General features: G+C 41.1%; 1 protein-coding gene across 4 annotated transcripts in view; it reads left to right on the forward strand.

Moving 5' to 3' along the window:
* Positions 1-20,788, forward strand: part of gli2a (GLI family zinc finger 2a) — a 374,584-nt gene that overhangs the window by 334,979 nt on the left and 18,817 nt on the right. For all 4 annotated transcript variants that reach the window (XM_052013099.1, XM_052013121.1, XM_052013112.1 and 1 more), the window contains 2 exons: positions 1,196-1,345; positions 13,002-13,166. In XM_052013099.1, the coding sequence (XP_051869059.1) occupies positions 1,196-1,345; positions 13,002-13,166 (315 nt within the window). The remainder of the gene's footprint in view (positions 1-1,195; positions 1,346-13,001; positions 13,167-20,788) is intronic.

Genomic DNA, 20,788 nt, shown 5'->3' on the forward strand with positions numbered 1-20,788 from the left:
GCATTCAGAGAAATAAAAGACTGCAGATGCTGGAATCTAGATGAAAAAAACAACAAGATGCTGGAGGAACTCAGCAGGCCGGGCAGCATCCGTGGAGAAAAACATACAGCTTTCAGAGGCCTTGACTATTATTTACATTCAAGTAATCAAAAAAATCTGTAATAAAAAGTTAAGTTAATATCGGTACTCATGATAATGAAACTACTGGACTGAGGTAAAAACCCATCTTATTCACTCATGTTCATCTAGAAAGGAAATCTGCCACCTTCCCTGATGTGAAGTAAATATGATTAGCTGTTGTCTACTCTCTGAAATGGCCTGGAACTAACTGAGTTCAGGGAAAGTTTAGGATAGGCAATTAGCAATGGACTAGCCAGCAACAGCCACATTCCATGAAGAAATAAAATTAAAAACTGCTGGGCTTTGTTCTTTAAACATGAATGAAACCCCATTTCATATTTCCTTGTTTTCTAGAGACTCATAAGAATTTGAGCCGTTTAGATCCATATCTCAAATGGAGCTAATTGCAAGCATTAAAATCCCTCCTGTTGGATCTAAAGTTGGCTTGGTGATAGGAGGATGGTGATGGAAGGGTACTTTTCTGACTGGAAATTTGTGACCAGTGGTGTACTGCAGGGGATTGGTCCTGGGACATATTGTGAGATATAAACAATATTGATTATAAGCTGTTTATATAACTCATCACAAACAACATAGGTCATAGAAATCATTGAATTCTTACAGCATGAATGGAGGCCATTTAGTCCATCGATTCTATTCTAGGTTTCTGCACATCATTCCTATTCTCCTGCTCTTTCCTGCAAGTTTTTCTCCCTCACGTATGTATCTAACTCTCTTTTGCAAGCATGGGTTTTCTTGTGCTGTCTGAAGACACTGCCAAACCTGATCATAATACATTCACCAACTAAAGTCCACACAGGCACATTTAAAGCCTTAACTAGTTGTTGAGGTGAATTTTAATACTCTTTAAATGGCTTAATAGCTGATATTAAACAATCATACCGACTTCATTGCAGCAAATCTATTAAACATTATTTTAATGACTAAAGATTATATGGTTCAACAATGTATTAATACAATTACCAAAGAATTGTCACTAAGGACACTTTTGTCTGTATATTAAACAGGACATCTTGTTCTTATTGCTGAATCCTCTGCATGTTTCCCTTTGCAGCACATTAACAATGAACACATCCATGGGGAGAAGAAGGAGTTTGTTTGTCGGTGGCGAGACTGTTCTCGTGAGCAGAAGCCGTTCAAGGCACAGTACATGCTGGTGGTGCACATGAGGCGACACACGGGGGAGAAACCGCACAAGTGCACTGTAAGTTATCAGCTGATCACTTAAGGTGGGCAGAATTCGGGTGGGGGTCAGAAGGGTCTGTCAATAACCCCAGCCAGAGGGAGACCTCAACCAGTCAAAAGTGTTGCAGGAATTTAAGCAGGTTTGAGGTGCAAATGTAATCATACTGGCAAAATGAAAATCTTATATCTGGCTGTCAGTTCCACTGTGACAATCGGAGGTCAGGCACTGAAGCCCCCGATCTCCTGTCTTGCCATTGGACTCCGCACTTAGTCCAGCAGTGGCATGTTGAGCTGGATGCTTTTACCCTCTCAGTGTTTGTACCAGCGATATGTGGGGTTATCAACCAGGAGCAGAAAGGTAAATTGGGGTAATTTTTCCATAATTGACCACTGTAATGTTTTCAATTAATTTCTGGCACATTTAATGAAAACTAGAAAAAAAACAACAGCTGTAGAAAATCTGAAATAAAAACAGAAAGTGCTGGAAATGGTCAGCAGATCACAAAGCACCTGGGGAAAGAGGAACAGAGTTAATACCTTAAATCGAAGAGCCTTTATCTGAATGTTAACTCGGTTTCTCTTTCCATAGATGCTGCCTGACATGCTGAGTGTTTCCAGCATTTTATGTTTTTATTTCTGGTATATTTAGGCTTAATGAAAGCAACTTTCTTAACTTTTGTTTATCTTTTTTGGTTATTTAAGCAATGATCTTTAAATATCTGCAATTATCAGTGACATTTAAAAATAATTCAAAGGACTTTGATAGCAGTGAGCTGACATAGAAGGAGGCCATTTGGCCTGATAAGCCCATGCTGGCTCTCAGACCAATTGCATCAAAAGCCTTCCCCCACATATTTCCCTTTAGCCTATTTGCTCTCATTTGCCCATTAACTAGAGAGAGGGATCTTATTAAAACCTACCAAATACTGAAAGGCCTGGATAGAGTGGACATGGAGAGGATGTTTCCATTAGTAGCAGAGTCCAGGATCTGAGGGCACAGCCTTAGAATAATGGGATGTCCCTTCAGGACTGAGATGGGGAGGAATTTCTTCAGCTAGAGGGTGGTGAATTTGTTGTCACAGAAGGCTGTGGGGAGGCCACATCATTGGGTGTATTTAAGGCAGAGGTTGATAGGTTCTTGATTAGTAAGGGGGTTAAAGGTTACGGGGAGAAGGCAGGAGAATGGAGTTGAAAAAAAATCAGCTAGGATTGAATGGCGGAGCAGAATCTATGGGCCCAATGGCTTGATTCTGCTCCCTATCTTATGATCTATCCCTGATTCCCCTACCACCCACCTAATGTCGGGCCTTCAGGATCCTCTCAGCGCTAGTTGCCACTCGCAGCTCTCTGCACCTTGTGGAATGACCATAGAATCAGGCTGATCTATTCCACAGGTCTACAAAAGGCACGTGCAGTCACAGGAACAGCGCAGAGGATCAATGTGGGCAAAGGGCCAAATCAGGCATTATTCATCCCGAATGTGAGTTTTCCCTGGGTGCTCCAGTTTCCTCCTACATCCCAAAGACATGTTGGCTGAAAATTAATTGGCCACTGTAAATTACCACAAGAGTAGGCGGCTAGTAAGACAACCAGGGGTTGTTAATGGGCAGGTGAGAGAGAATAGGTTTCACTGAAATATGGGGGTCAATGTGATTGAATGGGAGTGCTCTGAGAGCCAACACAAACTAGATGGGTCAAATGGCCGCCTCCTATTTCATAAGAAATCACCGCCTTCTTCTAGCTCTCTTGTCTGCATCTTGCTCTGATCAATAATGTACAAAAGATCAGCTCGATTAGCTTCACCGGGAAGTTTTGAGTCTAAATTTAGGCCGACGGTCTAAGAAACCTGTTAAGCAATGAGCTCTTTACCACAACAAAGTGGCAGTCAGAGAGAATGGTGACTCCAGCCTGAGACAACCTACATTCCTGTCACCAGTGGAGCAAGCAACGTGACCCTAGTCACAAGGAAACTGTTCTCCTTTCTTAAAGCATTTTTTTTCAATCAGTTAATTGGTCTAAGCTTTCAGGACGGTTTGTTTGCAATGATCAATCTGCAGTATTTAAGACTTGGATCTTATTTCGAATGCATTTATGCAGAAGGAATGTGTACCAGCATGGTGTGAATTCAAGGTTCCCTTTATCCTTAAAGGAAAAATGTAGAAAAGTAGGAAGATGAAAATTAAAGTGGGTGCGTTAGTCAATTTCAACCAAGTCCAGTAACTTGATAGCAGCCTTTCAAGAACATCCATCAATACTTCAGGGCAGTGTGAAGCGATAATAAGCACAGGAATTCATTGCAGAAGACCAACCTTTCACCTCGTGTTTGAACTCTCCAAGCTCCCTTGCTACACTTTTTAACAAAAAGTGTGGACAATTTAAATGTTCAATTTGTAACAAAATCTATCGTTTTGAACTCATTATTCATCAAAAGCCAAATGCTTAAACCTCATAGCCTGTTTTGTTTTCAGTGGGGTGACTCAATGTATTTGCACAATGTTTGCTTGCCCCTTTTTTGGCGGGAATATGTATTAATTCCTTGGTTAATAGAGCAGAGGGGAATTTCATCCACTAATATTCCCAGCAGGAGTTTCCAGCTCCTGGCCAGTGCTCCTGTTTTTTCTGTCTATTGTCACCCTCTTGTCTAGTGATTGTTCACGGATAATTACTGGTTCAGGATATGAGGCCAGGATAGGTGCCACTGAAATAGTCTCACAGCCCCAGGGAATTGTTACTTGTATAAGGGCCTCCGGTGGCATTGAGTTGCTGCCATCTATTTTCTCTTCTACTGTCACTGCTCTTCATGTAGGAGATCAGAGAGGAATTGGTTTATAGCAAGGAATCCGGCTGTTAGTTTTAGTAAGGACTTGAAACAGCTCACAGCCTTCATGAAACTGTGGAGCAGCTTTTCTGTTGGTTCTCTGAAGGTCAAGTTCAACCGCAGAGCCATGAAACTAAGTTTTGCCACAGTTAGTGATATTCCTTCAGGATTATCTTGCTTTCTTTAATTCCCCCAATGCCATGTTGCAGTTGACACCATCAGCAGGAACAGGTGCAACAAATCTGCTTTGCTAGCATTGAGCATTCCTTTGATTAACAAGAAACAATAAATAGAAACAGAGTGAAATACACAGCAGTCTTCTGGGGAAAAACAAGGACAGTTAACATTTTGGGTATATATATACATACACATACACACTGTATATCTTGAAGTGATGCATGATAAATGATATAAATATAAGGACAGCTTTTCTCTTTTCCACTGCATGTTTTTTTTCCAGAATTTCTATTAAGTGGGAATCCACTGAGCATTAACATTATCAGAAGATCGAGAAGGCATCTTAGAAATCAAATATTAGAATATAGAACACATAGTGCTACATGGCTTGTACCACATGGCTTCCAGCTCCACTCTTGTGCCACATAGAACACCTTACCACCAGTTGAGGCAAATACTGGAGTTTATAAGGAACTGGATAAACATTAGAATCATAGAGTTATACAGCACAGAAACAGGCCCTTCAGCCCAACTCGTCCAGGCTGAACAAATTGCCTACCTGACCTAGTCCCATTTGCCTGTGTTTGGCTCATATCCCATTAAACCCTCCCTATCCAAATGTCTTTTAAACATTGTACTTGTACCCATGTCGACTTGTTCCTCTGGCAACTCGTTCCACATACCCACCAAACTCTGGTTGAAAAAGTTGCCCCTCAGGCTCCCTTTAAATCTTTCCCCTCTCACAAACTATGCCCTCCAATTTTAGACTCCCCAACCCTGGGAAAAAGATTGTGACCATCCACTTTATCTATGCCCCTCAAGATTTTATATGCCTCTATAAGGTCACCCCTCAGCCTCCTACGCTCCAGGGAAAAAGTGCAAGCCTATCAAGTGTCTCCTTATAACTCAATCGTTTCAGTCCTGGTAACATCCTTGTGCATCTTTCCTGCACCCTTTCCAGGTTAATGACATCTTTCCTATATCTAGACAACCAGAGCTGCACACAATACTCCAAGTGTGGTCTCAAGCAAGATATGGATATTTCAATTGTCCAGATAGTTCCTGTTGAAGAGTTACCAGAAGAGACAGATGGGTTAAATCGTCTTGTTAATGATGTGATTTCTATGATTCTGCCTTTTGTGCTGTGCCACTGTGGCCTGCTGTTCCATGTACTCAGGCTGTAAGTTTGGTGAAGTATATTGGGAGTATCACATTCAAGTCCCGAGATTATAAAAGGCATTATATGGGTGCCATTTCCTCCCCTCTCATCCTTCTGCCCACCTTAAACCTCAGCTTACCTAGAACTTTGCTGCTTGAATCCTAACTTCCCCTCTTCCATTTGCCCATCACCTCTACACTTGCTGACCTCCATAAGTTCACGATTCAATTTCATTTTTAAAAATCTTATTCTTTTGTACAAATCTCTCTATGGCTTTAGTACTCGCTTTCTCTGTAAGTTCCTCCAGCCAGGGATGTTTGCATTTCTCCAACTCATGTACATCCCTCATATCAAGATTCCAGCCTTTGGCAACTCTACCTTCAGCTCCATTGTCCCTAAGCTCTGGCAGAGCCTTGCTGAATCTCTTCACATCCTAACTTCTCTCCTTCTTAAAGCATATCTCTTTGACCATGCTTTTGCTATCTTGTTGGAATGCTACTATTTTTGACTCAGTGTTAACTTTTTGTCTAGCAGTGCTCTGCTTTACTGCATTAAAGGTAATAGGTAGGTGTTGTTTTAAGTATAAATCTGGATATTGAGCATCAGTCAAATATGAATTGCTTCACATTTTAAGTTAATGTGTTTGTTTTCCATATGTTAAGGTGGCACAGGGGTGCAGCTAATAGAGCTGCTGCCTTACAGCTGAAAGGGTTGAGTTCAATCCTGATTTGTGGGCACTGTCTGTGTGGAGTTTGCAAGTTATCCCTGTGACCACATGAGTTTCACTGAGTGCTCTAGTTTCTCCCAAATCCCAAAGACATGCAGGTTGTGTAAGTGAGTTATAGAATCTGAGGGGAGTTGATGGGAATGTGGGGAGAATAAAATGGTATTGGTGTAAGATTAGTGTAAATGAGTCACACAGACTCAGTGGGGCAAAGGAGCTGTTTCCATGCTGTGTAACTCTGTGATTCTGTACATGGGTCTTTTTCAATTGGCTTCACTGGAACCATGTATGGCTGAAAATTCTTGCTAAAGTCAGTTGTCAATGCCCTATTGCTGCCATAGGGGGAACAGCTGATTCTACACAAGGGAGAATGTTCTTCATTTGAACTGTGTTGCTAGTTTAATTTTGCAGCACAGCAGTGTATGTTAGTCTCACTGTAATGTCTCTTGAATATACAGTGCCTGTTAAAAATGCACCCTTAGGTCACAAAAAACTGTTTTCTTGCTCTGACATCTACACGTTTTTTTTAGAAAAGCATGATGAATAAATTGACAAGAGGCTGTAGCTGAAAGGATGGAAAGCTATTGTGCTTTAATTATTATTTCATGAAATTTTGATTCTGAAAGTAGAACAGTAGGTGGTTTTATTTAAACAGCAAAAAACTCACTTACCTTGCATACTTGTTTATAAGATTGATAGGATTTGAAATGGTACATTAAAGAAATCTGAAGATCTGCTGTTTAAATACCAATCCACACATTCAGCACAGTGCATTTAATGTTAATTCTTGATGGGATCAGGAACATTAGGTTTATGTCCTTTCTCCCCCAGTTTTCTTGCTCTCTTAGCTCTTAATATTTGTTTTTTGATATTTTTAAGTAAAGCACATCCCATTTTGTTTGTAGCACATTTGATTACTGCTGAATACATGAGAAAGGTATATTATCAAAGTTGGAAACTATGCATTATTAGGAATGAATGTTTGGACATATTGGTTTGAGAGGCATTCCAAACAGGCAGTGATACCTCCTTTAGCAAAATCGTTAAACTACTTTGCTTCATAGGGCATTGTTCAATAGGTCAATTTAGCTGTTTTGGTTTAGTGGGTCTAAAATAACCATTAAGGATGGTTGTTGAGTGGAGAAATAACCTTCTCTCATCCGTTTGGGGTTTGGATGCACAATGGCTTAAGACCACCAATGGATACAATTTGATCTTCTCCACCCCACATTTAAGATTAGATGGATATAAGATAAGATATCTTTATTAGTCACATGTACATCAAAACACACAGTGAAATGAATCTTTTGCGTAGAGTGTTCTGGGCGCAGCCCACAAGTGTCGCCACGCTTCCGGCGCCAACATAGCACGCCCACAACTTCATAACCCGTATGTCTTTGGAATGTGGGAGGAAACCAGAGCACCCGGAGGAAACCCACACAGTCACGGGGAAAACGTACAAACTCCTTACAGACAGCGGCCGGAATTGAACCCGGGTCACTGGCACTGCCATAGTGTTACGCTATCTCAACAGGCCACGGGAATGGGGACAGAGTGACCACCATAAGAGAGATGCACCATTTTACTGCATAAAAATTCTGAAATTTAACACATGATATTTAATTGGGCTTGTCTTTGTTATACCGACTCCAGGCATACAAAGCAGATAGAAATTAGCCTTGTTGTGAACAACATGCATTTTCTCCTTATACTCAGGTGAACATGGGAGGGAGTCTTCTGAAGACTTCTCTAACTCCTCCTCCATCCAATAACTCATCCCCATCAATTCTCCCCTCCTGATATTCTCCAGACACTCCATGACACCCAACCCATTACAACCACCTCCCAATCCTACCTGTGGGCTACTGGTCCTGTTGGACCCTGGTCCAACTTCCTCAGTGAGCTGTCACAAGACCAAAGGTTCCTGAGCTTTCTGAATGGAAACCCCTTTGGTTCCCCCCTCACCCCCTTTAAACATCTGATGGTGTCATAGACCATAAGGAACTATGGCGATATTGGTGATTTCTAGGACAGCTGCAACCGTACTTTGTCAAATATATTTTTATTTAGTTTGTGAAGTTTTAATAAAATTATCTCAATATTATTAAACCTTCATGGACCCCTGTAATCTTCAGTACCCCAACTCCCACCCCCTGAGGGGAGACACATAGCCCAGTTTGGGAGCAGCTGCTCTCGACTTTTGATAAACAACCTGTAACCTGACTGTAGCCTGACAAGGCTTAGTGCCGAATTTTGGGTCAGCATTGGGCCATTGTTTTCTGGTCCATGCTCCCAGTCTATTTTGGGATCAAGAAAGAGCCAAAGTCAATCCCCACATTTGTGTATTTCAGACTTTGAGCTTGTGGAATTGTTATGCATTTAACATGATGGTGCCATATCCAGGTCAGTGAATCTATGGCATGGTGCTCATTGTTAAATGAAAACTAATTGCAGCCTCTTGAATAGAATTTTCCTAATTGACTCATTCCAGTCACAACTTTGCAAACATAAGTGAACTTAAAGCCCATTAATAGAAATTTGGAATATAATAGTTTCACAATAATATTTTTTGATTTTCCTGATAATATACTGTTTAATGTGCTGGAATCCTGCAAGCTTTAACATTTATTTGATACGTTTGAATGGGAAGTTTTCCAAGAACCCATTGGAATTCTGTCAGAAGTTGACAAGGAAGTACTGAAGGATATTTTCTTCTGGGTAAAAGCATTACAGAGTATCATGATGAACCAGTCCTTTAGAAGTGCATTATTTTTTAACAGTTTGGGGACACCACAGGCTCATATGTAATTTTCACTTGAAAGCAAATGCTCCCTGAATGAAATGATACTGACTTTGGAAGGTTGAAAGTTCTCCTCTCATCCTCTATTCCTTACTCTTCTTCCATGAAAGTATTCAAAGTATCAAAGAGGGAACAGCAGGACCTAGAATCAAAATTATCTGTATTGAAACTGCAACACTTCTGGACTCATACGATCACACTTTGACAATTAACCCATGTCCAAGAAGGAAAAATTTGGATGCTTTGTACAAAAGTTGCCTCCATACAAAAGTCAACATCGATATTTCCATGAAGAACTTGTTGACTTTACACCAATAATTGAAACTCTCCTAGGCAGTCCCTTGGGAATGAATTGCATCCACTCCTGTTTTGTGGATTCTGAGGTGGCTGATGAGGGCAATGTGGGAACTGCAGACTCTTCTACAGTTGGGAGCAGGAGGTGCCTGACAAAGTGGGTAGTTGGGAAATCTATGAGCTGGTGTGACTCTACCTCCATTTACATTGGGCTTTTGTGTGTTCCCAAAGCATGGCCTTGAGGTTCTCAATACCATCCCAAGTGCTCCTTCTCCACATTGAACGACCATGGGTCGGGAATTCCCTGAAATCAGAGGGGATTCTGCAATCTTTTGAGGTGGCTTTGAGTAGATTGTTGAAACTTTTCCCCTATCCATCTGGTAATCCCTTCCCATGACAGAGCCCAGAATAGGGTGTATTTCAGGAGTCCGGTGATTGAGTATTAATGGGGCCTCAATTCCGAGGATATTGACATAGGATAGGATACTGACATTGGTTGCTTATCCTTCCAGTGAACTTGGAGACTTTTATAAAGACAAGCATGAGTGGTATCCTTCCAGTTCCTTAAGGTACCTGCTGTAGGTAGTGCAGCTTTCAAAAATGTATAGGAGTGCTGGGATCATTGTTGCCCAGTATACCATTTATGTGCCAAGTCTGAGGTTCTGATTTTTAAATACTCCTCTCCTCAGATGGTCAAAGGCTGTGCTGTTGCATTTAAGGCTATGTCAATGTCATCATCGGTGTCTGCCTCCACTGACAGGTGGCTACTGAGATATGAGAAATGATCCTCATTGTGCAGGGTCTAGTGTGAGCCTTTATTGTTGGAGGGCAGTGTTATCTGTTGAATATGAAGATACAAAAAGCAGTAGGAAAAGCATAGCAGGGATGTTGAGCCAGTCCCATTCCACATAATCCATTTTGTACCCACCATAAAGCCAAACTGCTACCCAATTACAACTCTCCCTTTCCCATCCCCAGCTCTCTTCCACATCCCCATGTATCTTTCAGCCAATCATGTAATCTCCAGGGGAAGACTTCTGCAATTCATAAGAAGAAGAGAGAGGATTAGAAATTGTTGTCCCTCTTGAACGTATAAAATTAAAACAGCTTCAAGTTATGAAGTTATAGTTGGCAACATCATAAAATATATTTTTTCTATCTTAACGGGCTTAACTATATATCTAAATATAGCCCACTTGTAAGGAGAGTATATAGTTTTCGATATGTTAATTTGACAAATTTTCAAATAATTGTTTATTCTACATTTACCTTACAGGATATTTGCTTTGCCAAATATTAATCTTGTTATACATAGCGATTCATTAAAAATATGAAAGACAGCCTAAGAGAACACTTTTCTCACTTTAAAGAAGGATTGCCTTTCAAAATATGAACCTATCCTTCCTGTATCCGATGTTGACTGAGTCAATTGATACTACCAGCCCAATATTTATTTCAGAATTCCAAGATTTACACTTTTCTTACGAATGTTTATTATTTTCTTTATTGAGCAGTCTAGTGCCAAGTGTCTGTTTAATGATACAACATCAGAGCAGAGTTTATCTTGAACAGTGTAACTGGTTATGAAAATATGAGGACTGCTGTGTCAGTGCCACGTTGTATCTGACAATCTCTTCATTGCTGCATTGAATTGCTGGGTAAAGGGATAAGGGATTTTGGCTACGTTTTGCACTGGAGAAAGTGAGGTTGTCTCTCTTGGAGCAAAGATGGTTGGAAGGAGATTTGCTAGAGGTGTACAAGCTCATGTCTTTAGTAAGGTTAAATCGATGGAAGCTCTTCCCAAAGGACCAGGAGATTATTCAATTACCTAGAAGTAGAAGAAAGCCATTTGATCCATCAGATCCCTTGCCCTCTTTTTTTTTCCTGATCACGTACCCATCAACTTGCCCTTTATATAATTGGAATTGATTTATTATTGTCACATATACCGAGGTACAGTGAAAAAATTTGTTTTGCATACCGTTCAAAAGATCAATTCATTACACAGTGCATTGAGGTAGTACAAGGTAAAGTAATACAGAATGCAAAGTAAAATGTTGCAGCTACAGAGAGAGTTGACAATAAGGTGCAAGGTCATAACAAGGTAGATTGTGAGGTCAAGAGTCCATCTTACCGTACTACGGAACTGTTCAATAGTCTTATTACAGTGGGAGAGAAGCTGTCCTTGACCCTGGTGGTACGTGTTCTCAGGCTTTTGTATCTTCTGCCTGATGGGAGAGGGGAGAAGAGAGAACATCCTGGGTGGGTGGGGTCTTTGATTATGCCGGCTGCTTCACCGAGGCAGTGAGAAATACATTAAAAACTTCCCTACACTGAGGGGTAACTTACAGAAGGCCATTTACCAACCCTCATGTCTTTGGGAATCAGAAGGAAATCAGAGTACTGGGCAAAAACCCATACAGTCACTGGGTGAATGTGCAAAGTCCACAGAGACAGCACTTAAGATCGGGGTAAAACCTGGGCCCTGAGGCTGTGAGGCAGAAGGACTAACCACTGTGCCACTTTTGTTAATAAAGATTTATAGTTTTGGGCCATAGGTAGTGGTGGAATGTGAGGAATTTTTTTTTTCTGGATAGGGAAGGCAAAACTCAGTCTTTAAGAACGTGGAAACAGAGTCAATAGGGGCTTTTGGGGCAGCATTGGTTAGGCATTAGAGAGAGGAGAATTCGCATGTCTTTAGGGAAAGAATGGGGCTGAATGGTTACTGTTCCAGGAGCCAGCATTGATTAGATGAAGCAAATGGCCTCCTGCATCATAATAATTCCATGATTTTATGAAATAATGGTCTCAATCTGCTGCCCTCTAACAATCATGAAAGCTTGGAGAAAGTCAGTTCTTTCGGCAGCATTCATTTCAACTTAACTTCGCTCCTCTCCAAATGAGGGAACGGATTTATTTTTTTTTTGACATTTGGTCCATTAACTACAGAACTTTCCAAGCATGCCTAGGAACAGGCCCTTCCATTCACAGAGTACTGCCTCCCTGCAGTTCATGCTCACTGTCAGCTAGCTGCTGTCTGATGATGGATTTGGTCACGGCCTACTTCCCCACAAATAATTGGTGTCAGATGCTAATGCCGGCAGCCTAGCATAAGTCATTTAGTTAGCCTCTGGCCCAGCAAACCAACTGCATCGAGAACAAATCCACCATTTTTTTTAATCCTGCATGAGCTCAAGTAAAATATATTCCGGTCAAGATCATTTATTATTTATTCTATTTTGCTCTGGCAATTTACTTATAAATTGTACTTAACTGTCATTTAAAAAGATATGTATTAACTTGTGAATCCTGCCAATCAATAATAGGTTAACAGTAGACAGTACTAGGGGAAGAAAGTAATGTGCTGACGCTGTCGGACATACAGTCGGACGTTCTCAGTTGTGTTGCATTGAGGAAGGGCAATGAGAAAGGGGAGGGAAGATCACAGAGTTTTTGTTGGCCTGCTGTCCTGGCCAAGTGAGCATCTGGCTAAAGAACAAAACCAGCAGAGATATCCTGGCCCCTGCTTGGTCACACTTAGGCAATATTTTTATCTTTCAGGCCATCAGAGGCCAACAATGTGAAATGATCTGTTCACTGCGACAGAACTTTGTCAGCCACTTACTCAGCAAATGTACGCTTCTGTGTGTTGTGCCACCCCAGCCGGGTCACTTAATCATGACTCTTGCCTCTCTTTCTCCAGTTTGAGGGTTGCAACAAAGCCTACTCACGGCTCGAGAACTTGAAGACTCACCTTCGGTCGCACACTGGGGAGAAGCCGTATGTCTGTGAACATGAAGGCTGCAACAAAGCATTCTCCAATGCGTCAGATCGAGCCAAACATCAGAATCGGACTCATTCCAACGAGGTATGGCAAACCAGTCATATTCTAATCTCACCAACATATCATGGAAATTTCTTGGGGTCAAAGAAATTGTGCCAAATCGTTCTTGATCCATCTCATTAGCTATGCTTGATCCATGCCCCTATTCCTGCCACCAGGCTTCTAGCGTGTATATGGGATCGATTGACCACAAAGTGGAATGGATCATGAGCAGCAACTAAGCTTCAGAAGGTGGATCCTGAGCCTCACTCCTAGGCCACCCTGAAGGCCTTACGATAACTCACTGCTATCAAAAGCCTTTGAGCCTAGACACTAAAAGCAATTCAAAGGGATATAAATATATATTTTTAATTGAGTAATTAAAAGTAACAAATTTATTAAAACACTTTTAAGTGTTTAAATTAGTTAAAAAACATTAAATAAAACGAGGATGAAAGAGCAAAACACTCACCTGTACTTACCTTTCCAATCACAGTACTGACCCCATTCGTATAAGATAGCTTTATTAGTCACATGTATATCGAAACACACAGTGAAATGTATCTTTTGCGTAGAGTGTTCTGGGGGCAGCCCACAAGTGTCACCATGCTTCTGGTGCCAACATAGCATGCCCACAACTTCCTAACCTGTACGTCTTTGGAATGTGGGAGGAAACCGGAGCACCTGGAGGAAACCCACACAGACACTGGGAGAACGTACAACTTATGAATGGGTCCATGATATTCATGCAAGGTGCATCCAACCCCTCAGCTCAGGACCTCTGCCCTCCACCCCTGGACTCAGTGCTGAATCCAGCAGTGGACCAGGCAACCTGACCCACAAAAAGCACCTCGCCTGAACTGTCAGCAAAAGGTACATCTGTTGTTCGGAAGTTGTCTTTTGCCCTTAGCCAAGTTTTTGCAAATGTGGCTTTGAGGATTGGGGAGATATTTTGTGATTTGTAAGTTTTAACCTATTTCCCTATTGTTCCCCCCTGACCCCACCCCATTTCTTTCCTTTTTCTGTCTAGGGGAGATGTCAGAGGGAGGTTTTTCACCCAAAGAGTGGTTGGTGCATGGAATGCACTGCCTGGGGTGGTGGTGGAGGCAGATACATTGAACAGGTTCAAGAGCTTGTTGGATAGGCATATGGAGGAACGTGAAATAGAGGGATATGCGGGAGGAAGGGGTTAGGTAGTGTGAGGGTGGTCTGATGGACGGCACGACACGGTGGGCCGAAGGGCCTGTTTTGTGCTGTATGGTTCTATGGTTCTATGGTTCTAATCAAAAGTAAATGTGACAAATAGGCACCAGCTAATCACAATTAGCACAGAAATTGTTGGGTATACCTGAAAGGTCAAATGTTATTTGTAAAGAGGAAAGGCCCGTTAAAGAAGTGACGGGTATGGGCTGGAAACTTTTCTCCTTATGAGCAGTGCATATTGTGAAAGGTATTTTCAGCAATTTCTATTTTTGTAACAGATTTCTTTCAGTCTTGTAGCAAATCCAGAGAAGGGAGAATAAAATCAGAATGTTAGCCTGGTAATGAAGGGATTATAGATTCTAGTGTCCTTTATTGGGCCGATTTTTGGCTTGCTTGTATTTGTTGCCTTTATTGAACCACTTAAGTCATCTTATTGTAACTTTCCTGTACCCTTTGGAGAAGAAGTTTGTCTTTGTTCGGCAGTGCTCAACATGTGCCAGGTTATTGGCTAAAGGTAGCTCTCACCTTTTGCTGAAGTCAACAGAACCATAGCTTGAGAGGGGAATACAACAAATAGCCAGTACTCTTCACACATTTAGCATTGATGACGAAAGACAAACTTCTTCCCCCAGAATTTATATTTACCCACTTCCTTGCGTTGGTGTTTCCACTGTTTTATTTACATTTTTCTCTGAGCACTGAGACCTAATGTTTTTGAGTTTGTGGCATAGAAAGAACAGTCTACAGTTGTAAGAGTGTGATACCCCCAATAGATAAGAGGCACAACTATTGGAAACTGAGTATAGTTACCCAGTTGTGTGAAGCAAGGTTTGTGACGTGTAGCATTTTGTTGAGGAGTTAATTTGCTCTGTGACTGTACTTCAGGAATCTGAGCTGATGCAGCATAGATGTCACTCAACTGCTCCTGGTGGAGGTCACTTTATCTGGCCTCCTTAATGCACTGAGGCAACCAACATGTTTCTCCATTCTGTAGCAGCCTCATTCTTTCCAATGGAGAGCAATTCATGAGCTGCCTGATCCAGGAACAGAAGTTCAAGTTGCAGACGTGAATAAAATGTTCTGCTTCTGGATATTTCCTTTCAAGGAATGTGTCAGACTCCAAACAACTTATATTTAGCCCACAGAACATCCTTTCTAGTAACCAGTTTCTGGCAACATTCTCAAATGTTTCACATCCCCCACAAGCAGGTTTCAAACTGTGTTTTCTTCTTCCTAACTATTGACTACATTGGAAATGTCAGGAACATCTTTCCAACACAAAATTATGGCTTTCAAGTTATAAGCTGTTAGCGTGTGATAAATAGGGGACGGAAAATGACAAACTGATTAAATTATTCCTTAATTTTCATGATATTTAATTAAAGACAAATTGTTGGATCTAAATGAGCTTTTGCACTTTGCAGAAAAGCATCAGAAATTACAAGGTGCATGTGGCAATTTTTCTGTGCTCTGCCCAACAGCTGGTAGCTACAATAATGTCAACACCTGGAGGCAAAAGACTGCCAGAAATATCCCTGAAAGAGATTAATTGTCATCTTTTTCCATAATATGTTGAGCATAATGCACACACCTTCACAATGCTTTGGTTCACTTGCCGAATTAAAGCCTGTGACTTAGAACCAAAGGACTTCTGTACAAGTGCAGAACCTAATTTGGTCTCTGCTGGGTCTTTGCCAGAGCAATCCAAGACATGCACACCAATCACAATCAACTTGCTAATAGGGTATGTTCTGAGTTTCCCCACTAATTACAGTAAAACTCCGATAATCTGTTGTCCAATTATTCAGAAATCCAAAAGCTCGGCATCTGGCTCGCCACATGATGTTTGCCGTGCTTCCCATCCACTTGCCAGGACCCCGGTTCCCATGCTCCCTGTCCACTCACTGGGGCCCCAGTTCCCATGCTCCCTTTAAACTCAGCTGGTCTATTGGCTGCCCTTCCTTGAAGCCTACTTTAATTTTGTTTCCCATGCTCCCTCTAAGCTTACCGGGCCTTATTTCCCATGTTTCATAGAGAACAGTATAGCACAATACAGGCCCTTCAGCCCACCATGTTGTGCCAACCTTTAAACCTCACCTAAGACTATCTAACCCCTTCCTCCCACATATCCCTCTATTTTAAATTCCTCCATATGCCTATCTAGTAATCTCTTGAACTTGACCTATGTACCTGCCTCCACCACCACCCCAGGCAGCCCATTCCATGGCCCAACCACTCTCTGGGTAAAAAACCTTCCTCTGATATCTCCCTTGAACTTCCCACCCATTACTTTAAAGCCATGCCCTCTTGTATTGAGCATTGGTGCCCTGGGAAAGAGGCGCTGGCTGTCCACTCTATCTATTCCTCTTAATATTTTGTATACCTCTATCATGTCTCCCCTCATCCTCCTTCTCTCTAAAGAGTAAAGCCCTAGCTGCTTTAGTTTCTCCTCATAATGCATAATCTCTAAACCAGGCAGCATCCTGGTAAATCTCCTCTGCACCTTACTTCAAACTTACTGGGTTCACTGGAAAAATTATTATTCTACTGTGTAACATTTAAAGAAAAACGAATTAAAAGTGTGTTGGAGCATTAATAAACTAGCATTCGATAATCCAGAAGATATGCTAGTCTGGCACCATTACAGTCCTGAGCATGTCAGATTAACAGAGTTTTACTGTACACTGGATTTATAGGAACAGGAAATATAAACATTTATCTTTCACAATATGTCAAATGACAGATGATTAATGTTAAGGAACAAAGGGAAGTTAAGATCCTTGTCTCAGGGCACAGAACTATCCTTCACATTCAAGATAACTGTTGAAGGCAGCATTATGTAGTGGGAAACCATTCCATCCAGTGCCAATGGTAAGGCAGGGGCAGTGTCACATTGGAGGAAAGTACCAATTTCCTGTCATCAGGAGAGCACAGAATAAATGACAGAATCCCAAAGAAATAGAAATCTGGGAGAATGCTGATAAAACACCTCCCCAGAAATGCTTCTGTAATAAGTTGGCCTGTAGTGAATTTTCAGTATTTTCTGTTTTAATTACAATGCATTGTTTGAGAAAAATAATTCTTCACTTGACAGCGTAAAATACATATAAGACTGGAGAAAAACTACAAAGTAATTGGAAGTAAACTAAAATAAGCAAGTATTATACAATGTATTTTTGTTAATACTATTTAAATCATAGGGTGATTCATCTTTTTTGCTTATAAACAAAAACTTCCATTCCATGACTAATACATGAGATATACAATACGACTGGAGGATATTATATAGAATAGTGCTCGGAGTGGTGGTGGGTGGTGTAGAGAAGGTACTAGCACTGCTGTTTCCCCCACCATCAACAGTCTTTGGGCTACCATTGACCTTCCATAGCACTGACCAAACTTGCAGCCATTCCCATCTGGAAAGACAAGGGCAGCAGGCACACAGGAATGCAATAACTTACATTTACTCCTCCAAGTCACCCCTTATTTTGTCTTGGAAATATATCACTGTTCCTTCATCTCGATAGGGCATAGAACCTGAAACTTCCAACAACATTGTGGAAGTAATTTCACCGGGCAGATTGCAGTGGTTCAAGATGATAGCTCACCATCACCTTCCTGGGGTGATAAGTACTGGCCTTTCCAGTGACACCCACATCCTGTAACTGAAGAAGAAGGTTGAGCAGTATATTTAGAATTGTGTACTTGCTTTCAATCTCCACCATTTCCACTTTCTCCCATCCACCCCTGCAAGGTTTCTATCAATGTCACAGAGAGAGGAGAAGGGGCAAGGAACAAGCAGTACAGCATCCTGCTCAGTTCAGTGGTCAGTGCATAATGACCATCCAGCTGAGGGCACTAATTTTGGAATCATGCCTACTTAAATTCCAATCAAAGAAATTAAATGACCAATTCCAGGATTAGATTTTACAAAGAGATAAAATAGTAGTTTATGATAGAACTTTGTTTGAGAATAGAATTCCAGTTAATATAGAGTAATGATAGATTTGAAGTGGGAGTAGGAATAAGGGGTTCACTATTTTTTTACTCTGGATTTGATCTGGGATTCCATGATCGTGCATTGTTGAAACCCACTAAACTGTGGTTTCTCAACACTGAGTTTGTATCTGAAGTTTAGTACTAATGTGCAATGTATATGCAGAAGTCCCAGACTTTTGGTAAATTTAGAGCAATTCTAAACCACCCTCCAGACAATAACAGTTTGTGTATCCATAGTGTTAACATTGCCTTATATAGGAAATTATTTGCTTCAAGTTGAACCTAGTATGTGAGTAAAACTTCTCTGAATTTAATAGTACAATCCTGCAAAGTTATTCCATCATTACACTACAGTTGAAATAATATGTTTCCTCAATCGTTTCCACCCTTTCCAAATGTTTGTAGTCTTGTATGCTCAAGGGACATAGTAGCATCATGCTACAGTGACAATACTGGATGAGTATTTTTTTGAATAGATCTGAAACAAAAAGCTAATATCAGTAATGATGAACATGAAACTGCCAGATTTTCATAAAAACATATCTAGCACCGTAGTGTAGCAGTTAGCGTAACGCTATTACAGCGCTAGCGACCCAGGTTCAATTCCGGCCACTGTCTGTAAGGAGTTTGTATGTTCTCCCTGTGTCTGTGTGGGTTTCCTCCAGGTGCTCCAGTTTCCTCCCACATTCCAAAGACATATGGGTTAGGAAGTTGTGGGCATGCTATGTTGGCGCCAGAAGCGTGGTGACACTTGCGGGCTGCCCCCAGAACACTCTATGCAAAAGATGCATTTCACTGTGTGTTTCGATGTACTTGTGAATAATAAAGATATCTTATGTCTTTCATACTAGAAAATCTACCATCCTTACTCTTAACTGTGCTCTAAATGGCTTGGGATATTAATAGATGGAAGCACAGGCCTGGCCAGTGATTTTCACAGCCTGTGAATACCTTACTCAGTCAGCAACAAGAATGAACCTAGGCCAAGAATGCCAAAGTTATGGGCCATGTCCAAAATTGGCCCACAGCAATTCTGAGAATGGCTGAGGAAAATAGCTGTCAGTCTGGTCATGTATGAGAACTTCTGCACAACATGTCATGAACCACTGAATCAAGGTATCAGAAATAAGATCACCCATTGGCTGGTCTGTTATTCCTAGTGACCTTGGAAGGCACTGCTGGTGGTGAGAGTCAAACAGGCCTATCGAAGGGACCCTGTGCCACCTGAGATAATTCTGTGCCACCTGAGATCAGTGGAAATTCAAATAAGAGTGTGAATGGTTCTCTGACCTTGCATTCCTTACTGACATAACCACCCCACTAAAATCTGAATTTATAATTGTAAGAGAGAAGTCATCCCATCTACCAGCCCTATGATACCACTAAAGTATTTTAGCTGAAATGTCAACCATTTCACTTGTAGACATTTGACTGCAGAGACCCTTTTTTGTCACACATACTTATAATGCAATCTGAAAATGGCCCTTGAAGCATAAATGCTTGGATACGCCTATCAAAGGCAGTGAGTTTGACTGAGATCAGGGCAGGATGCCTCACAGTTAAGCCCACTTTGTTTTCTTATGCACCTTAGAGCCAGGATAACATTTCAGGAATTGAGGACAGGAAGCCGAGTGGGTTTTTTCTCTGGCACAGCCCAGGGATCAAATCTGAGACCTTCCTCAGTAATTGCTTCCAACAGTTAATAAGACACAATCATGTTTTCTTTCAATTCTCCCTCAAGGTAAAGAACACTTAAAAATGGTCTTCCATTATAGGTTAAAAGACATTTTTACTAGTGTGATGGTCTGCTGATATTTGCTAAATTAATCTGCACTAGAATAAAGAAAGATTGCATCAACAGACCATAATGAATGTGCCAGATTACTAATTTTGCTGGAATTTATTGTGAGACTGCAGCTCTGTTTTTGTAAGTGGAAACACGTTAATCATCTAAGATGGGAACTGGATGGAACTTACAGTGGCCATCCAATAAAATGAAGTTTGAAGTTTTACAGTTTTGTCCACTTTTCCTTCCTAGGTGTCCCTGGACCACTTGCCAAATCTAGCTTGAGAAAGTATGCATATAGCCAAATTCTAGGTCTCCTATCACAGGCAGTTTTTTAGATGACTGCTTGTAGGTGCCAAAGAGGTGAGATTTGTGGGAAAAAGTACAGGCAGGGCTTGATGCCTAGAAAGGATGAGGCACGTAGGCATGTGCCCTCCTCTTCAGCAGGATTATAGCCCGACAATTTAAGAAGGCAGAAAATTGAGTGAATTAAAACAACTGATGCAATTCTCTTTAAAAATATATATATTTTGATTTCTGCCTATCCAGTGTTCTGTTCTCTGCCATATGCTGTTATCTCTTATCCCCATACAGCCTATCCAGTGTTATTTTGCTTCTGACCACCTTAAGTACAATAGCCTTTTCTGTATAACATTGCCAAAGCATTAGGCTTGTGGCC

Source organism: Pristis pectinata, chromosome 1, assembly GCF_009764475.1.
Source record: "Pristis pectinata isolate sPriPec2 chromosome 1, sPriPec2.1.pri, whole genome shotgun sequence".
In the NCBI taxonomy this organism is placed as follows: Eukaryota; Metazoa; Chordata; class Chondrichthyes; order Rhinopristiformes; family Pristidae; genus Pristis; species Pristis pectinata.